Source organism: Giraffa tippelskirchi, chromosome 9, assembly GCF_054371585.1.
Source record: "Giraffa tippelskirchi isolate mGirTip1 chromosome 9, T2T-mGirTip1v1.2.pri, whole genome shotgun sequence".
NCBI classification, from domain to species: Eukaryota; Metazoa; Chordata; class Mammalia; order Artiodactyla; family Giraffidae; genus Giraffa; species Giraffa tippelskirchi.
This window is the reverse complement of record NC_137283.1, coordinates 147,315,871-147,336,383: the sequence shown is the minus strand read 5'-3', so window position 1 is coordinate 147,336,383 and position 20,513 is coordinate 147,315,871. Positions and strand designations below refer to the sequence as shown.

The 20,513-nt window shown below is 35.4% G+C and overlaps 1 protein-coding gene across 8 annotated transcripts in view; it reads right to left on the bottom strand.

Annotated features, from left to right (window-relative positions):
- The window catches only part of ADGB (androglobin), a 176,823-nt gene that overhangs the window by 47,986 nt on the left and 108,324 nt on the right, over positions 1–20,513 (bottom strand). For all 8 annotated transcript variants that reach the window (XM_081529900.1, XM_081529904.1, XM_081529898.1 and 5 more), the window contains 6 exons: positions 18,804–18,897; positions 15,392–15,526; positions 14,465–14,618; positions 9,162–9,349; positions 6,833–7,017; positions 50–243 (listed from right to left, as the gene is read on the bottom strand). In XM_081529900.1, coding sequence (XP_081386026.1) covers positions 50–243; positions 6,833–7,017; positions 9,162–9,349; positions 14,465–14,618; positions 15,392–15,526; positions 18,804–18,897 — 950 coding nt within the window. The remainder of the gene's footprint in view (positions 1–49; positions 244–6,832; positions 7,018–9,161; positions 9,350–14,464; positions 14,619–15,391; positions 15,527–18,803; positions 18,898–20,513) is intronic.

Sequence of the window (20,513 nt, the reverse complement as noted above, 5' to 3'; positions counted from 1 at the left end):
AAACTTTTAGGAGCAGTACAATTGAATAAATGTTCTAAATGTTAATTACCTGCTGTGGTGTGCTAGCATTTTCATCTATAGTGGGTACGTAACTGGTTTCTTCATCCATAATAGGCTGACCAGTGTCTACTATTGCACTTCCAGGCCTTTTATAGGATTTCTGACCTCCTGCAGATTTTTTCTTCATGTATAAATCTTGCTCTTTCTTTAAAGCAGCATGAGTTGAAAGAATTTGCTTGCTGGCTGAATATGAGAAATATTGTTTATGTTAAAATATGTGGAACACATAATTATTACTGTGTTATTTATTGTATCCTTATAAAACACACTCAAAGGGACAGGTCAACTTATTTTGTTTTCATGAGATAAAAAACATCACTGGCTTCTAGGAAATATCCTGGTCTTAAAGAAACACTGTAATGGTATATGACTTGGTAGAACAATGCATTTTCTGAGTAACCACTGATTGCTACAAGAATGTACAATTCAACAAATTCTCATTCATTTGGTGCCATTTGAATGACAATAAACTATTACCACATATTCTGACTATTTCAGTGTTTAATACTATGCACGTGCATGTTACTGTAGTTTTTAATGTCTATATTATTTCATAATTGACAAATCATATAAGTACCATTACATTACTCACATGATTTGTTAATTAAATACAGCTATCAAATGATATAATTTACATAAGTTCTTAGTCCTAGATGGAGCTCCCATAAAAATAAATTTCTTACATAGAAATTTAATAAACTAGTTGTAAAATCTGTATGTTGAAGGTATAAAACATTATTGAGAGAAATTAAAGATATGTGTTCATGGACCAGAAAATTCAATTTTGTTAAGATGCCAATGCTCCCCAAGTTTAACAAAATTCCAATAAAAATCTAAAGCTATAAACCATATGGTATATCCATACAATGGAATAATACTCAACAATATAAAAAGGAATGGAGTAGGAACAACATAGAAGTACCTTAAAAACATTATGCTGAGCGTGCTAAAAGAGTATTTGCTTTTTATGAAGTTTTAGAAGATGCAAAACTAGTTTACTGTGTCGGGAATGTGAACAGTGCTTGCCTCTTTGGGTGTTAGGAAATTGAATAGAAATAGCCTGAGAGAATTTTTCTGGGTAACAGAAATGTTCCATATCTTGTCAAGAGTGTAGGTCACACTGATAGATAAACTTATCAAAACTCATCAACTTAGATTTATTTTTTTGCTCTATGTAGACTATACTTCAATAAAAAATTCAAAATGAATCACACAAAGTCCCTATCCTTTCCTTCATTACTTCCTTCAAATGTGTAGTTAATCATTCATAACCCACTGTTATGAAAAATATTTGAAACAAATATAAAATAAGGAAAACATCTTCCTTAATATATGATAGTCTACACATAAATTAGAAAAAAACAACTAATTCCAATAAAAAAATGGGCAAAGCACTCAAAATATTTTTCAAAGAAAGAAATATTAAAAGTTGATATATAAAATATATAAAAATATGCTTAAACTCACTAATGATAAGCAAAATATAAATAAATCTTCTTTAGCATTCAAATTGAAATCAGAAATATGAAAAACCAAAAAATATGATAACACTGTCATTCAGGGGAGTGGGTAAAAGAAGATAAATTTATACAAACTCAACGGAGGGCAATTTGACAATATATACCAAAATCACTACTGTCTGTACCCAGTGACTCAACAGTTCTACTTCTAAGCATTTATCTAATATATGCATATTACACTTTTAGAAAAACGTCTATTCAGATTTCTTTAAAAACTTAAGCACTGTTTATATAAACTAATGATTAGAATGATCACACATCACTATCAGTAGGAGACTGCTTGCATTAATTATGATAAATCATCAATAAATTTGAACCTTATACAACTATATAAAATAAAATGTTTTACTACTACTCATCCATATTTCTTCCTCAAATCCTCAATTGCTTAGATTTGAAAATTTTGTGGAAAATTATGAATTTTATATTACCCTTAAAACATGAGTACTGATATAAAATATTATTACTAATAAGTATATGAGATATACAGACATGCTTTTAAAATTTCCATGAGATAGCAAAAAACCTAAAGAGGCTTAAGATTTTTGTTCCTAGCTCATTTCAAAGCCTTCAGTATCTTTGCAATGGAATTTATTCCTTTTTTAGTACCGCATAATATTTGTTTACAGGCTTCCCTGGTGGCTCAGATGGTAAAGAAACTGCCTGCGATGCAAGAGACCTGGGTTTGATCTCTGGGTCTGGAAGATTCCCTGGAGAAGGGAACGGCAACCCACTCCAGTATTCTTGCCTGGAGAATCCCATGGACAGAGGAGCCTGGTTGGCTATAGTCTGTGGGGTCACTGAGCTACTTAACACTTAACTTTTCCATGTTTGCTTACAGAATATATAACTTAATCTGTCATGTCCCATTTCACTACAAATATAACACACATAAACACATTTTTTGCGTGTATTTTTAGTGGAACCCTTTCAGAAATACATACAGTAAAAAATTCATAAATGGATATGTTTCCAAGAGAAGCACCTTAAAAAATGTTTAGAAAGGAAAAGAAATTTTAATATCTGCTTATATGATTCATAAACATAAACTAATAGCATTCTTTAAAAATAGGAGTCTGTCTGACATCTAAATAAAGAAAATATCTAATGTATGATAGCTACTCTATCAACTTCTATGGAGAAAATTTTCAGTCTTTTCTGTGAACCATAAAGAAGTCCTGAATAGTTGGAAATAAATAGGCTTTACTTGCATAGAAATTCAATACTATGAAGGTATAATTAATCTACGTATTCAAAGCAATCAGAAGGAAAACTATTTTTTGGTTTCAGGGCAAATTTAAAATACTGTATTTAAGTTTATTTAGAAATACAATTATGAAATAGAAGAACATTCTTGGATAATGGCTCTAATTTGGGGTCAATTTCTGAATTATGTTCTCATTATCTTTCTCCTCCGTTGCTGTCATTTTCTTGGCCAGAAGTAAAAAAACTATCACTGTGTCAAATGTTTATGTGCGATTCTCTTGCTAAAGCTAACTTCTTTAAAAATTAATTTATATTTTTGAAGGATAATTGCTTTATAGAATTTTGCTGTTTTCTGTCAAACCTCAACATCAATCAGCCATAGGTATACTTATATCCCCTCCCTTTTGAAACTCCCTCCCATTTCCCTCCCCATCCCACCCCTCTAGGTTGATGCAGAGTCCCTGTTTGAGTTTCCTGGGCCATACAGCCAACTCCCATTGGCTATCTATTTTACATAAGGTCATGTACGTTTCCATGTTATTCTTTCCATACATCTCACCCTCTCTTCCCCTCTCCCCATGTCCATAAGTCTATTCTTCATGTCTGTTTCTCCACTGTTGCCTTGTAAATAAATTCTTCAGTACCACTTTTCTAGATTCTGTATATATGTGTTAGAATACAGTATTTATCTTTCTCTTTCTGATTCACTTCACTCTGCATAATAGGTTCTAGGTTCATCCACCTTATTAGAGCTGACTCAAATACATTCCTTTTTATGGCTGAGTAATGTTGCTCTCAGTCGCAGAGTCGGGCACGACTGAGTGACTGGACTGAACTGAATATTACTCAGACATAAAATGCTAACTTTTAAAGTGAAATACTTATAAGCTATACGAGCAGGAGGAGAAGGGGACGACAGAGGATGAGATGGTGGGATGGCATCACCAACTCAATGGACAGGAGTTTGAGCAAGCTCCAGGAGTTGGTGATGGACAGTGAAGCCTAGTGTGCTGCAGTCCATGGGGTTGCAAAGAGTCAGACATGACTGAGCGACTGAACTGAACTGATATGATAAACTACAGTGTTTGCCTCTATGAATACAAATCAAAAACTTTGGAGAGTAATGTTAGGGGCAACTAGTTACTTAAAGAAAAGATGTAAGGCCGTAAATAGGATAGGAGAATCGCCCACAGTACCTGCTAAAGTTTTGGAATTACAGTATTCCTGCATGAAGTAAAGCAAAAAAAAAAAAAAAAAAAATCTGTACAGCATGGATTAGAGAAAAGAAAACAAAGTCATCTTCAAGAGTAAGAGTGGCATTTGGACTGGCAAAACCTAATAGTACCCTTACTGGTCTTAACATACTTGAAGAGAAATATGTATAAATATTATATCTTGTTATTTGGGCTTACCCAAATAAATATATAGAAATGGTGCAGGCAGATTGGCATGAAAAGCCACAAAGCAGAAACATGAACTAGTACTGAAAATGATCTAGAGGATGTTCAGGGATAAAGGGAAAAAGATGGGAGGAAAGGAGACATGATCTGAATTAATTTGCTGTTTTAACTAAGCTCATTGTATTACTGATATAATAGGGAATTTCCCACCTTCCTGTGTCTAAAGCATGACATTTGTGCCCTAATTGTGTGGTTACAATGTAGTGTCTTCTCAATTCTCTGCTCCTCCAGATTTTCATTCATATTGGAAAGGAATGTCCCTGGGCTGTAACAACAGTTTCCAGGGTCAATAAGAAAGGAGAAAAAGAGTCCTGATTTGGTTGCATTTATTTTAAAAAAGAGAAAGAATATTAGAATATTAGAAAATAGGCAACAGGTAAATTCTTTTTAGTAATTTGCTTATATACTTGAGATAATCAGCATAAACGCTATTGGGAATAATGAGAGATCAGGAAGAATGCCAGCCACCACATAGTTATGCAAAGATCAGCTAGACAGTATAATCAATTTTAAAATAAGGCATGAAGGCAGAAATCAGAAAAAGCAAGCTTATCAAAATAAATGTAAGAGGATTACATCACCCCATTTCAGAGATTAGAATCTTAGATTTAATGGAAAAAAATACCCATTTATAAGAGAAAGGTTGAAAAGCTAAATGTGTCAACCAAAATGAACAGGCAAATGAAAACAAATGAAGAACTAGCATTACTATCATACAATCTATTAAAGTTAAAAAAATACTGCTTTATATTCATTTAAAAGATATAGCATATCAATAAATATAAAGCAAATGCAGAACTTTTTGCAACTAACAATGTAACATATAGATATGTAAACTGGAAAATATTAGAGATAAATTTGTACACATTTTACAATTAAAATAGATCTTAACATACTTTTTTAAAAACTTACAAGCCATTAAGATAAAATGTAAATGACTATTGAAATTTTAAATATTGCAACTAGCAAGTTTTCTTTTTATTATATATACATAGAGAGAATGTGTGTGAGTGCACATGTATTTAGACATCAAATCATTTACCTGAAAAATAGAGAATAAGTGTTCTTTATAAACCTCAATGTAATACTAACCAAAACTGATTTGAATTAGGTAGCAGTGAAAACATCTATCTAATGCTCAAAATAGAAAATATATAAATCACACTAACTCCAAAAGTTTAAGTAGATATTAACAACAGAAAACCAGCTAAAACAGTTATTTGGAAATTGTAAAAATATTATAATAGTTAAAAGCGAAAGGGAAAATATGATCTAACAAACCAAATAAAATAGTATATTCAAAACATAGGAATGTATTGAAACATCATGGATAAATAAGTTTTATTTCAAGAATGTATTCCAAATTAAAAATTAATTTATTAGACTCAAAGGAATAAAATTTGATGATTTTTAGAAACAAAGAAGTAACCAATAAAGTTCCAACCCTATATTAAAATCCTTAGCTATCAATAGAGAAAATCTTTCTTAAATATTATAAAGGGCATTTATCAGAAGTCAACAACAAACATCATACTGAGTGGTAAATGCTCTAAGCCTTCCTATTTAAGAATAAAATAGGTTTGAAGACCCCAACCAATGTCACAAATAAGAAAAACAAATATCATTTACCAAAACTGGTAATATTTTGCTTTTGTTTAAAATGAGAATGTAAAAATGGACAGTAGAGGTGTAAAAGCTAATATGCTAACAGTATTTCTTTTTTCTGGGTTGTATGATTACAAAAAATTTCTTGCTACCTTGTTTATAATTTTCTATTTTTCAGCTTTCTACATTGGGCATGTGTTACTTTTATAGTCATAATCAAGTTATTAAAATAAATGAATGTATCTTACAGTATCACTGTTATCTCTTATTTCAGAAATAATTTTATTAATTAAAAGATCTTGTAACTATTACATTGCAGGTAATAATTTCAACATTTTTATTAATTTTAATAAGCAGAATATTTTCTAAAGATAATGAATTTGTAATAAAAGTAAAAAAAAGAGACAGATATAAAGAACAGTCTTTTGGACTCTGTGGGAGGAGGCGAGGTTGGGATGATTTGAGAGGGTAGCATTGATACATGTATATTATCATATGTGAAGCAGATCGCTGGTTCAGGTTCAATGCTTGAGGCAGGGCGCTCAGGGCTGGTGCACTGGGATGACCCTGGGGGATGAGATGGGGAGGGAGGTGGGGGGGGTTCTGGATGGGGAACACACGTGCGTCCGTGGCTGATTCATGTCGATGTTTGGCAAAAGCCACTACAATATTGTAAAGTAATTAGCCTCCAATTAAAATAGATAAATTAATTTAAAAAATTCTTTCAAAATAATAAAAATCTATTTCTTATTAGAAAATCTCAGAGGGCTCAAGTAATAAAGCTTTTAAAGTACAATTATAACAAATCTATTGCTCTGCAGGGACTAATGTCGTGCACAAATGCAATCGTTTTCGAAAAATACTATGGTATCAAATTTTACCGATTTTACTTGCTATTTTATCTTAAAACATTTTTACCATCAGTTACATAAACATCTGTTTATGAATCTATATGTAACCAATTTTAAAAGCCACACTTACACTGGGAGCTCAAGGCTTTCTCATTCCCCAAGAAGTTAATTGCCGGTATGATAGCTTGACCCTTCCCTGTGGAGCTCACGATAACTTCTTCATTTTCTAAGATCTGTAGCTTGATGAATACATCTGGTTTGGATGTGCGTACGTGTATTGTAACAGGATGTGGCAATGCAACTTTAACCGAATACCTGAAAAGAAAACACATTCATCTTTATCAACAGGCTTTTCTTCAAATCACTAAGGAAATTGTATCATTTACTGACGTGATAATCTACAAGTAAATCTACTTTATACAGTCAGTTAAAATCCTGGAAATGTTAGTGCTATTATAGACTTTGGCAAAAGATCCCGGTATGCTCCGGTAAAATGAAATTACGTATGAGGTGTTTATTACTGTCACATCCCAAGCAGAGATATGTAACGTTTAATGAAATTACATATGAGGTGTTTATTACTGTCACATCCCAAGCAGAGATATGTAACATTTTATTTAGATATGATATGCACTCACTGATAAAATCTGATAGATTGCAAACTATGCCACATCGCACCTTTCCATCACGCCCTCCTCTCCAGCGGAACAAAGAGCACAATTGGCAGCAGCTTTCAAAACTTCACTGTCAAGTGTTTTCTTTGAGTCACAAGAGTAGAAATCAAAAGTAGTACTTGTCACCTGTGCTCTCACCCTCTGACCATGCCAGTTGGGAACCTCTTGGAAAAAGAATGAAAATATGCAGTCTAATTCCTTCCTAACTCTGTCCCTTAATACAGTCTAAGATCTCTAGTCTTTTTGTTGGGGTTCTTTCCTTCTTTAGGTGAATCGTTGCAAATGCTCAAGATTCTATAAACTTTCAGTTTCTCTACGAATATGCTTTTCTATCTTCTCTCTTCTGTATCTTAAGTTTCCTCACTTTACTACTTCTTGATTTTGGCTTTTGTACCCGTGGAGGTCTCACCTGTTTAAAAACAGATCAAAACAAGACAAAAACCAAACTGAAAAATCTCTTCAACCAACCCTGCTGTTCAGCCTCAGCTCTATTTTACTCCCTGCTTACAGTCTAAGGAGAGTTGTCAACTTCTACTGTCTCAGCTCATCACCTTCCATTCACTCACAACACCCCACTCTGCCCCCAACAAGGTGCTAAACTTGCTCTTGCCATGGTTTCAAACAGCTTGTCACTAGCCTAGAGAAATCTCAGTTCTCATCTTCCTTGACCTCTCAGGGGAATTTGACAGGGTTGAATCAACCCTCATTTCTTCTTTCTTCAAAAACTTTTCCCCATGGGCATAATAATTTTTGTACCTCCTAGTTCAGGGGTGTTTTTCAAGACTTCTCTCAGATCGACATTCTCATGAATATCAGAGAATCTTAAAATTCTGCCCAGAATCTGACTCTCTTTGTACAAACTTTCCCAGCCACTTCAATGGGCAGAAATAGAATAATCATTTCCAAAACCATGTTTCCAGCCCAGCGCCCCTATGCAATGTCTCTCAGACATTTCACTGGCCTACCAGTGACTGCAGCCATGAAATGAAAAGATGCTTGCTCCTTGAAAGAAAAGCTATGACAAACCTAGACAGCATATTAAAAGGCACAGACATTACTTTGTCATATAGGTCTGTATAGTCAAAGCTATGGTTTTTCCAGTAGTCATGTATGGATGTGAAAGTTGGACCATGAAGAAGGCTGAGCACCGAAAAACTGATGCTTTTGATGTGGTGTTGGAGAAGACTCTTGAGAATCCTTTGGACTGCAAGGAGATCAAACAAGTTAATCCTAAAGGAAATCAATCCTGCATATTCATTGTAAGGACTGAGGCTGAAGCTGAAACTTCAATACTTTGGCCACCCGATGTGAAGAGCTGACTCATTAGAAAAGACCCTGTTGCTGGGAAAGATTGAAGGCAGGGAGGAGAAGGGGATGATAGAGGAAGAGTTGGTTGTTTGACATCACTGACATGGATGGTGATGGACATGAGCTCAAACTCAGTAGACATGAGTTTGAGCAAGCTCTGGGAGTTGGTAATGGACAGGGAAGCCTGGCATGCTGCAGTCCATAGGGTCGCTCACAACTGAGCGACTGAACAATAACAAAAATAGGATGAGGGCCAAGAAACCACACGTGCAAAATGGGCTGGATCTTACATAACAGTTATACAATCATATTGCTCTCTGTTTTCAAAAAAGTATAAAACTGAAGTTCAAAATTAGGATTTTACCAAAAAATTTGTTATTTTTGATAATATCAATATGTAAATAAAATATGTAAATTTAAAGTCAACTATTTAAAACAAGATATTTTAAAGGAATGCATTTCCTTTCTGTTACATACCTGAATATAATTTTCTTATCATTGGGCATGTAATAATCTCTGATTTCCTTTATGGCAAAGGTATTACATGGAGGGTCTCGAGACAGGCACGGGAGTGGATGATAAGAACCAATGAGGCGCAGTTTCCATCGTGAGGATGACACATACATGTCACCAGTATATGCTTCAGCCACGAATGTGTAGCCTTTCTACAACAAAGAAGAATTACACTGAAGTAAGTAATATTGTTACTAGTTTTCAAAGATACAATATATGGTTTCACTAGGGTTGATAGTATAGTGGTCAGCATAGCTGCCTTCCAATATATGGGTGGTGCTAAGTCGCTTCTGAACGTTGAGCTTTAAGCCAACTTTTTTCACTCTCCTCTTTCACCTTCATCAAGAGGCTCTTTAGTTCTTCTTCACTTTCTGCCATAAGGGTGGTGTCATCCGCATATCTGAGGTTATTGATATTTCTCCCGGCAATCTTGATTCCAGCTTGTTTCTTCCAGCCCAGCGTTTCTCATGATGTACTCTGCATAGAAGTTAAATAAGCAGGGTGACAATAGACAGCCTTGACGAACTCCTTTTCCTATTTGGAATCAGTCTGTTGTTCCATGTCCAGTTCTAACTGTTGCTTCCTGACCTGCATACAGGTTTCTCAAGAGACAGGTCAGATGGTCTGGTATTCCCATCTCTTTCAGAATTTTCCACAGTTTATTGTGACCCACACAGTCAAAGGCTTTGGCATAGTCAATAAAGCAGAAATAGATGTTTTTCTGGAACTCTCTTGCTTTTTCAATGGTCCAGCAGATATTGGCAATTTGATCTCTGGTTCCTCTGCCTTTTCTAAAACCAGCTTGAACATCTGGAAGTTCACGGTTCACGTATTGCTGAAGCCTGGCTTGGAGAATTTTGAGCATTACTTTACTAGCATGTGAGATGAGTGCAGTTGTGCGGTAGTTTGAGCATTCTTTGGCATTGCCTTTCTTTGGGATTGGAATGAAAACTGACCTTTTCCAGTCCTGTGGTCACTGCTGAGTTTTCCAAATTTGCTGGCATATCAAGTGCAGCACTTTCACAGCATCACCTTTGAGGATTTGAAATAGCTCAACTGGAATTCCATCACCTCCACTAGCTTTGTTCGTAGTGATGCTTTCTAAGGCCCACTTGACTCCACATTCCAGGATGTTTGGCTCTAGGTGAGTGATCACACCATCGTGATTATCTGGGTCATGAAGATCTTTTTTGTACACTTCTTCTGTGTATTCTTGCCACCTCTTCTTAATATCTTCTGCTTCTGTTAGGTCCATACCATTTCTGTCCTTTATCGAGCCTATCTTTGCATGAAATGTTCCCTTGGTATCTCTAATTTTCTTGAAGAGATCTCTAGTCTTTCCCAATCTGTTGTTTTCCTCTATTTCTTTGCATTGATCGCTGAGGAAGGCTTTCTTATCTCTCCTTGCTATTCTTTGGAACTCTGCATTCAGATGGGAATATCTTTTCTTTTCTCCTTTGCTTTTCGCTTCTCTTCTCTTCCCAGCTATCTGTAAGGCCTCCTCAGACAGCCATTTTGCTTTTTTGCATTTCTTTTCCATGGGGATGGTCTTGATCCCTGTCTGCTGTACAATGTCACAAACCTCTGTCCATAGTTTCTATTTCTATTTCTAGTTTCTATTTCTTCATGGGAAATAGATCGGGAAACAGTGGAAACAGTATCAGACTTTATTTTTTTGGGCTCCAAAATCACTACTGATGGTGACTGCAGTCATGAAATTAAAAGACGCTTACTCCTTGGAAGGAAGGTTATGGCCAATCTAGATAGCATATTTAAAAGCAGAGACAACACATGTAAACCCATGGCTGATTCTTCTCAATGTATGGCAAAAACTATTACAATATTGTAAAGTAATTAGCCCCCAACTAAAATAAATAAATTTATAAAAAAAATAAATAAATAAAAGCAGAGACATTACTTTGCCAACAAAAGTCTGTCTAGTCAAGGCTATGGTTTTTCCAGTGGTCATCTATGGATGTGAGAGTTGGACAATGAAGCAAGCTGAGCGCCAAAGAATTGATGCTTTTGAACTGTGGTGTTGGAGAAGACTCTTGAGAGTCCCTTGGACTGCAAGGAGATCCAATCAATCCATCCTAAAAGAGATCAGTCCTGGGTCTTCATTGGAGGGTCTGATGTTGAAGCTGAAACTCCAATACTTTGGCCACCTCATGCGAAGGGTTGACTCATTGGAAAAGACCCTAATGCTGGGTAGGATTGGGGGCGGGAGGAGAAGGGGAAGACAGAGGATGAGATGGTTGGATGGCATCACCGACTCGATGGACATAGGTTTGGGTAGACTCTGGGAGTTGGTGATGGACAGGGAGGCCTGGTGTGCTGCGATTCATGGGGTCGCAAAGAGTCGGACACGACTGAGCGACTGAACTGAACTGAACTGAAGTCGCTTCAGCTGTGTCCAACTCTGTGCGATCCTATGGACTGTAGCCCGCCAGGCTCCTCTGTCTATAAGATTCTCCAGGCAAGAATACTGGAGTGGATTGGCATACCCTCCTCCAGGGGATCTTCCTGACCCAGGGATTGAACCCATGTCTCTTATATCTCCTGCATTGGCAGGCAGGTTCTTTACTATTAGGGCCACCTGGGAGGCCCCTTGCTATATATGGTTTCACAGTACTAAAATGCTTTATCTTAATATACATAAAAATCTCCAAATCTCTTGATAAGTGACAAATCACTTAGTATTATGTTTTTTTGGAGAAAATCGAACACTCTAATATTTCTGTTTGTATGTGTCCCTAGCCATTAAAAAATGCTTAACTGTGGTAGATGATTATGACATTTCCTTGTAATTCTTCTAATGCTACCTAAGACAAGTTAGTATTTTTTTTTTTATCATTGCCTCCTGGATTAGCCCAATAGCTTCCTACTTCATTTCCTTGTCTTTTCAGAATCACCTTTCTAAATATGAGATGAAAAAAAGCAGAAGAGTTTATGGAAATATAGTTCCTTTGGTATGACAAGTAGCAAGTAAAGCTATTGAATTAGCAGAGGTCTGGTTCCATGGAACCCAGTTGAGAGCCTGGAGATGAGCTTTTAAGGTGGAGAAAAGAAGCATTTAAGGAACCTGGGAAAGTGACAGCACACAGAAGTTCAAAGCAATTCTGAGTTTATGATTCCAGACATTTCTAACAAGGCAGAAAAATACAGATTTTGTATTCCAGTTGCTCTCTGATGCAGAGAAAACTCTCTGATGTGTTTGTGGTGGTTTAGTTGCTAAGTTATATCTGACTCTTTGCAACCCCATGGACTGTAGCCCACTAGGCTCCTCTGTCCATGGGATTCTCCAGGCAAGAATACTGGAGTGGGTTGTCATTTCCTTCTCAAGGGGATCTTCCCGACGCAGGAATCAAACCCGGGTCTCCTGCATTGCAGGCAGATTCTTTACCGACTGAGCTACAAAGGAAGCTGATGTGTTTAGATTTCCAGAAACAAAAATTAGACATACACAAGACAGAATGAATTCATAACACTCTAATAAATGTCTAGGGATAGTAACTAAAATCCCAATACCTGTAATGAGCTCAGAATTGCAACACCTATAAAGACCTTTGATATTATGTTTGGGGCAAGTAGAAAAGGGAGATAAATCATGTATACTAAAATATTTTTACCTGCAAAGATTTATTGCTGTTTTTATTATTTGAGCTTGTGGGACTAATGTATCAAAGAAGTCAAACAAAATTACGTGACTCATTTCATGTTTGTCTAGACTCAGAGAACAATTTTGAGAGAGAATAAAATATTTATAAAATGGTAGGATAGATATATTGATAAGTGATAATCTAAACTAAACTAGTGATAGAATTTTAAGAGAGAACCGGGCAATTTTAAAGGATCTCAAGACTCTGGAATAAAAGTGTAACACAACAGAGTACCAAGTACTGAGAAACCACACATTAATTATTTCAAATCACAGGTTATGGTCTTTGAAAAATTATGAAAAAAAATGTCAAATTATTCTGAAGGATTGACTGTGTAACCAGATTTTTTTTTAAAACTTAGACCCTAGTTCTATGGATATACATTAGAAAAAGTTGACCTAAAATAGGCTACATATGTGTCAAATGCCTTTGCAAGTGCCAAAATGCTATTGCAATCATAGACTAAAAACAACAGGGCAATGATTATCCTTTAGGTCGGTTGGAAGTCTTTTTCAAGGCTGTTCTGTTCAAGGCAGTTCTGGGAACTACTTTGTAGAAGAGCTTAGTAACTTGGAGAAACATTTGAAGACCAAGAATCATGATGAAAGGAAAACCATACCACAAAAAGGACAAGAGAAGCTATTTTGCTATTCATACAGCTCTATACTTTCCTCCACATTCTCTCTATTTTTTTCTAAAAAAAACACAAGATGAGAGGGTAGAAGACAGGAAGTATTTGAGAGAGGGAATGGCTATGTTTGCTGCAATTCCAAATTTACAATTTAGAAATAATATTTAAACAGAGATAGAGTGTTCTCCTGAATAGTGACTCAATGGTGTCATTTAAAGCTACCCCCAAAACTTAACGTTTACTCAAGGAAGAGAGGTTTACAGTGGAACTACTAAGCAAAAGCTAAACCAAACCCAAAGTATGCTACATGTGAATAAGGATCAGAGTCTTGTGTGGTTCCAACTAAATATCCAACTAAAGATCTCTACCAAAAGTAAGTATCAATGACTAACATGATCAGTATTAGTATACTTACCTGGTGAAGTAAAGAGCCCATCTCTAGAATTTAATAACATCTGTGAACTTAGTAGAATCTCCCTTTGAATGAAATCATCTTTTTCTTATGGATCTTTGAGACGTTTGATTTCCAATTACAAATGTAAGAAATTTTTATATTCAAAACGAAATCTAGGCCAAATCTTGGTGAGTGGCTGTATAAACACAATCTTCAAACATATTTAGGAATCAAATAAAATACCCAGTGGGAAACTGAGACAACCTGATGATGATTTGTGCTCTTTACCTCCATTTTCATTTTAAGGGTTTGTATGATTTTATAATTTTAATAATGGAGATTTCTAACATTTTCCTTTTGTCATATTTTCTTTGGTGAAACAATAAGAAGGGGACTAAAAGGCGAATGTTCTGGCACTCACATTAAGTACCTATTGCTGTCAAATACATGAGACTTCTCTGCAGAAAGACCAGAGCCTTATTATGGACTGAAAACACATCTGTTCTACCTTCTGCTGGAAACTTTCAGGGTGCTGGCTTCTCACTGCCATTCTATCAAATGAGGAGAATCAATTTAAACCTACCTTATTCTTGGTATAAAGATAAGGTACCACTTTTTGGAACACCTTTGGCACTTGTTCCATTGTGTCATTGTTAACAACGTGGAGCATACAGACTGGAAGTGTAGTATATACTTTGGGAACCAAAATCATATCTTGAGGAACCAAAAATGTTTCTCTGTAATTACAAAAGAGTGAAGTTTCCCTTGGTATGAATCATAAAGAAAGTCTGAAATTAGGTTTGAAGCCAAGAAATAAAAAAATAAGTTTAAATTTGCAAATAACTTAAAGTTACACATACTGTTTTCCTTTATAATTCTAATTTAATTATTAATAATTAATAATAATTTAATTCTAATAATTTATACTTTTTTTTCATGCAAATACTAACCTTTTAAGAAATCCTATTTATAAATAATTTGTGACTCTAACATGCTATTGCTTGGAAATTAAATGATTTATTTCTATACTAAAAGCATATCAGTTTATTATATTATGTGTGCATGCTTAGTTGCTCAGTCGTGTCCAACTCTTGAGACCTCATGGACTGTAGCCCACCAGGCTTCTCTATTCATGGGATTTTTCAGGCAAGACTACTGGAGTGGGTTGCCATTTCCTCCTCCAGGGGATCTTCCTGGCCCAGGGATTGAATCTGCATTTCCTGTATCTCCTGCATTGCAGGTGTATTCTTTACCTGCTGAACCATCAGAGAAGCCACATTCATCAAAAGATCTAATAGTTACTTCATATTCTTCATATTTTGTTTAATGAAACATAGATAAAATTTCTATAATAGCTCATTTATGCACATCAGATATGGAAGGAATTTCAACTAAGTTCTGAAAGCAACTTAAACGTTCATACTTTTACTATCACAAATAAAACTCTCTATATATGAATATTTTATGCCACTTAGGGCTGATATTATTTGCCAATATATGATAGCCTCACCTGAAAACTATAAACCAAGTATTTGGTGGCTGGTCTGTGTAAGTCACAGTATAGTCAGCAAAAGCAATCTTAGTTTCTTCATCTTGATAGCATGGATAAGATTCCATAGATTTGCACTTGCTTTTAAACATAAGTCTGGAAAGGTAAAAATAATTTAAGTACCAATGGCAAAAGCAATTTTTGAAATAAATTTTATTTACAAAAAAAAGAACCACCCCCCCCGCCGCCACCAAAAAAAACCCCAGCATAAAATATGGCAGTTCACTGTTGGATGGATTGAGTACTTCATCAAATGAAGGCTCGTTGTGTGTGGCTCAAAGGCAGAGGTGACCATTTCAGGTCAACCATGATGTCTCTCGAAAGTGCCCAAAGTTATCTGAAGTTCTTAGTTGAAGGAGAACCTAATTCATGACTCTGGGAGTAATTGAAATTTACAGATGGGAAATCAGCACCAAAGATCAAGCTATAAGGGTGAGAAAATTAGAAGCAGGAAAACTAGCAATAAAACTGAGTAGGAGCCACTGAAAGTCTGGGGATTTGATGTAGAGAATAAATAATAGAACATAGTTTACAGTGAGGAATTGATTTGCAAAAAGAAAAGATTTTAAAATAAACCCTAAAAGCAAAGGCCATGAACAATGGGAGAGTGCCAGAGTTTTCCTTGTACATGATTTCTAGTGCAACTATGTTTCTCCATGATTGCCCCACTGGAAGGCTGTGGTATATTCTGGAACACAATGGAAATGATAAGAGAGATCCTGGGTCCTGTAGCTCCCACCCATCCAGGAACCAGAACCAGCCTCAGTAGCACTAGGAGTCTCAGGTCTTTTGTATAATGTTGAGTATTAGCTGGGAGAGAAGCTCTAATGGTCATAGACAGTGGCTCTCTGTAGAGGTCTAGACAGAGCTAGAGTTGCTCTTGGCTTCCAGATGGTGGATGGCTTGACTGTACTGTCAGTGGGAAGCAAAGCCATAGAAATCCTCAGGGAGGACAGGATTCACCTGCTCTTTCTGATGCTGGTCTTTGGTAGTGGAAGGAAAATGATAAGTTTATATTTGCACACCAGCGTCCTTAGTCGTGTCCACTCTTTGAGACCCTTTGGACTGTAGCTTGCCAGGCTCCTCTGTTTATGGGGTTTTTCAGGCAAGAATACTGGAGTGGGTTGCCATGCCCACCTCCAGGGAATCTTTCTGACCAAGAGATTGAACCCACATCCCCTGTGTCTCTTGCATTGCAGGTGGATTCTTTACCCCCTGAGCCATCAGGGAAGTAGGGTATTAAAAAGCTTTTAAAAATAATTACAAGAACAAAGACCAGGTTGGTTATATCTTCTGGTTCATGTGGCATTTTTTTGGTACTTTCTATATACACAACCATGTTGCCTGTAAATGGTGGTTTTATTTCTTCCCTTCAAATTCTACTGACACTTATATTGCTTTATTACCTTTTTGCTCTTTTCAGAATTTCAGGATTACCTTGAATAGAAGTGCTTGGGCAGGCATCTTTGTCTCAATCCCCAGCTCAAGGAAAAGCTTTTAAACTTTCACCACTAATTATGTTTACAGTAATTTAAAACATATACTAGGTACCATAACATATTAGGGAAAATCTTCTCTAAACTTAGTTAGCTAAAAATTTTTAAATTTTGAATTTGTGTTGCTTTTTTTCAAATTTTTTTTTGTGAACCTATCCAGAGGACCAAATGATTTATTCTTTTTCCCTGTTAATGTGCCGTATTAATGCATTCCCTAATGTTAAACCACTCTTGCATGTCTCAGAGTGGGAAACCCACTTAATTGAAAGATATTACCTTTTTATGTAATTCCAATTTGATTTGCTACATTTTTTCATCTAATTTCAAGAGGGTGACTGGTTTGCAATTTCATTTTTTTTTTTTTTACTATGTTTGCTGAGATTTTAAAATTAAAGTTTTGAGTTGGTAAATGTTTCCTCTTCTTTTCTGTTCTCTAGAAGATGTGTAATATTAATCTTATTTCTTAAATTCGCTGGTTGATCCATTTAGCATATTGCTAGAGAATATATTATGCATCCTTGCCTTATCAGTATTTCATCTAGATTATTACTTTTACTGTTTCTGCTGTAATGCCAGAATCTTAGAACTCTGTAGCTCCATTTACCCAATTTCTGCATTTTGCATTGCTAAGGTTAAGATTTTACCACTACATGTAGCTATTAGTCGAATTGTCCTTTGAAAATGATGTCTTATTTTTCTGGTAACTTTGAAGATTTTTCTTCTGGCCTTTGGTTTTTAGTGGTTTGACTATGATGAGTCTAGGTATGGTTTCCTTTGTGTTCTTCCTGCACAGACTCTGCATACAGTCTCTTGAAAATACAAGCTGATGTATTTTATCAGTTTTAGAAATTTATCAGCTATTATATTTTTATATTCTGGTACTATAATAATATAAATATTGGACTTTCTAAGCATGTCCTACATTTTCTTTAGTTCTTTCCTTATTTTCCACTATTTTTCTATTGACCTATCTCCCAGTTCACTAATCTTTTCCTCTATTCTACCTGATATGCTGTTAAACTAAAACATTTTAAATTTCAGTTGTTAGAAATTATATTTATGTAATCTCCATTTAACTGTGCTTTATTAATCTAAACTTTTAATCTATTTTCTCTTTATTCTTTATTTTCTTAAGCATTTCCATAATACTTACTGTTAGAGATGTGGTCTGCTAGCTCCTACATCAAAATGATCTGCTCTTTTTTATATTTGTTGTTGTTCAGTTGTTAAATCATGTCTGACTCTTTACAACCCCATGGACTGCAGTGTGCCAGGCTTCCCTGTCCTTCACTATCTCCCAGAGTTTGTTCCAACTCATGTTCGTTGAGTCAGTGATGCCATCCAACCATCTTATCCTCTGTCGCCCTCTTCTCCTCCTGCCCTCAGTCTTTTCCTAGCATCAGAGTCATTCCAAGAAGATTTGTGGTTAAAATGCAGTTTTCCTAAGGCCCAATTTACCTCACACTTGTCCCTGTTTCTAGAGTGCTGTTCCAGGGATTTCAAGTGATGACTTTCACTGTTGAAGCCTGGAGTGCTACAGTCCGTGGGGTTGCCAAAGAGTAGGACACAGATTAGCAATTGGACATCAACAATAGCAATAGTCTCCCCTAGCAGGTCCTAAACTTTTAACTTGTGTTTCTTGAGCACCAAAAGACTTCAAGAAACTCTGCTTTGCTTCTCAGAGTTTTCCTGCTTAGAATATTAGATAAGTGCTGTGAAGACAAATAAGAAGTAGTAAGTGGGGAAGTTCAGAAGCAATGGTATGTTTCTAGCTTCAGTGATTAGGGAAAAACCCTACAAATATGGTGGCATTTGAACTGGAACTTGGCGGATACCAAGATACTGCAATTAAAAAAAACATCATTACACTGCTTTACCTTAAGAGAGAAACTGCATACTGTTCCATATTCTGTTCCAACACAGCCCAAACTTTCTGAAGAGTATCTGCAACACTGGCATTTTCCTTTGTATCTAAAAATAACAATATAAAAGCTGTAAGGTGCCTGAAAAATCATCTTGTTCTAAGCCCTTCTTTTACAGGTGAAGCACTTGAAACTCACAAGTAAGGTGATATCCAGAGTCAGAAGCTTTACTAGCAATAAAACCATGTTTAAAATACAAAGCTATGAACCTCTAGCTGAGAGTTCTGATCATCATTTTATGCTGTTTCTCTTCATCTCTCGTTAAAAAATCATAAAATGCTCTTTGATCTAATTGAATATACTCATCAAAGAGTTTACAACAAAAGATCACTTATCACAGCAGAAAAGTCCTTATGAATGCCCTTGTATCAGAAACTATAATCCATCCATTTTTTTCTAAAGAACAGTGGCTAATGGGATCTCACTGAAGCTTAACCTAAAGCATAATCCACAAAAGGCTTAAAGAGGAGATGATCTGACAAGAAAAAATGTGAATCCATCATAAGCGTCTCAAATTTAACAAGTCAGAAACTGACTTTTTTTTCTAATTATCTTAATTTCTTCATAGAACTGACTGGTATCTGAAATCATTATCTTAATATATTTACTTTCCATGCCTGGGACCACTATAACACAAGATTCATCAGAGCAGAAACTTTGGAAGTTTTACTAATTTCTATAAGGCCAGAACATAGACTAGTTCTGCACACACAAGAATTATTCAATAATTATATGTTGAGTGAGAACACAAATACTATTAAAAAGCTGCTCATTTTTGTCTTTATAAACAGAAAAAAATTATTATATGAATATACTTTTTACAGTATATATGGACAAACAACAGGGATATTTTTCTATCACAAAACTATGCAATGCAGTCTGTTTGTTTAACATTTATGGATCTATAGTTTTTACTGCTTTGATGAACATTTTGATATTGCTCATTAAATGTTTCAGAGATACTTTTGCAACAAAATGTTTCAAAATACTCAAAGAATTCTATGGGAGGCAAGGCTTTTTACATAAAAATGTCAACAAAATTTCCAGAATGAAAACAATTCAATATAATTTTTTGCCTTTGCAGTGTTTTATTTTGAGCTGATAAAACAGATCTTTTTACAAAATAGTTTCATATACAAAAATATATTTGATTTGATAAATATAATAATACACTTTGAATGCATTTTATGCTGAGTGTATGATACCACAGACATACATGGAAACGTCTTCATTTAATTCATTCATGCATTCACTTTGAAAAATGGCCTAGAAATGTAAAATTATCTATGACTTAGCTGAAACTGACTGCTGTGCATTCCGCTAGGCACTGGGGATGAATGGGAAAAAGGCCAGTTTCCTGTTTTTAAAGAACTCACAAAAGACAGGGAAAATACAGCTGATCATTCATTCAGCCAATATTTGCTGTGTGCTCAGTCTGTGCCAGACACGGACTAAAGCCACACTGCAGTAAATTGCAGGAACAAGAGTTTGAGCATACTTACCCGCACCCTGAACTCAAGAAATTTCAATATTTATAGAATTAAAAACAATTAGCTGAGCCATAGAGTTGAATGAACCTAAAATACTTTTTTGTTAGCATGTAAACAAACATTCCGGAGAAGGCAATGGCAACCCACTCCAGTGTTCTTGCCTGGAGAATCCCAG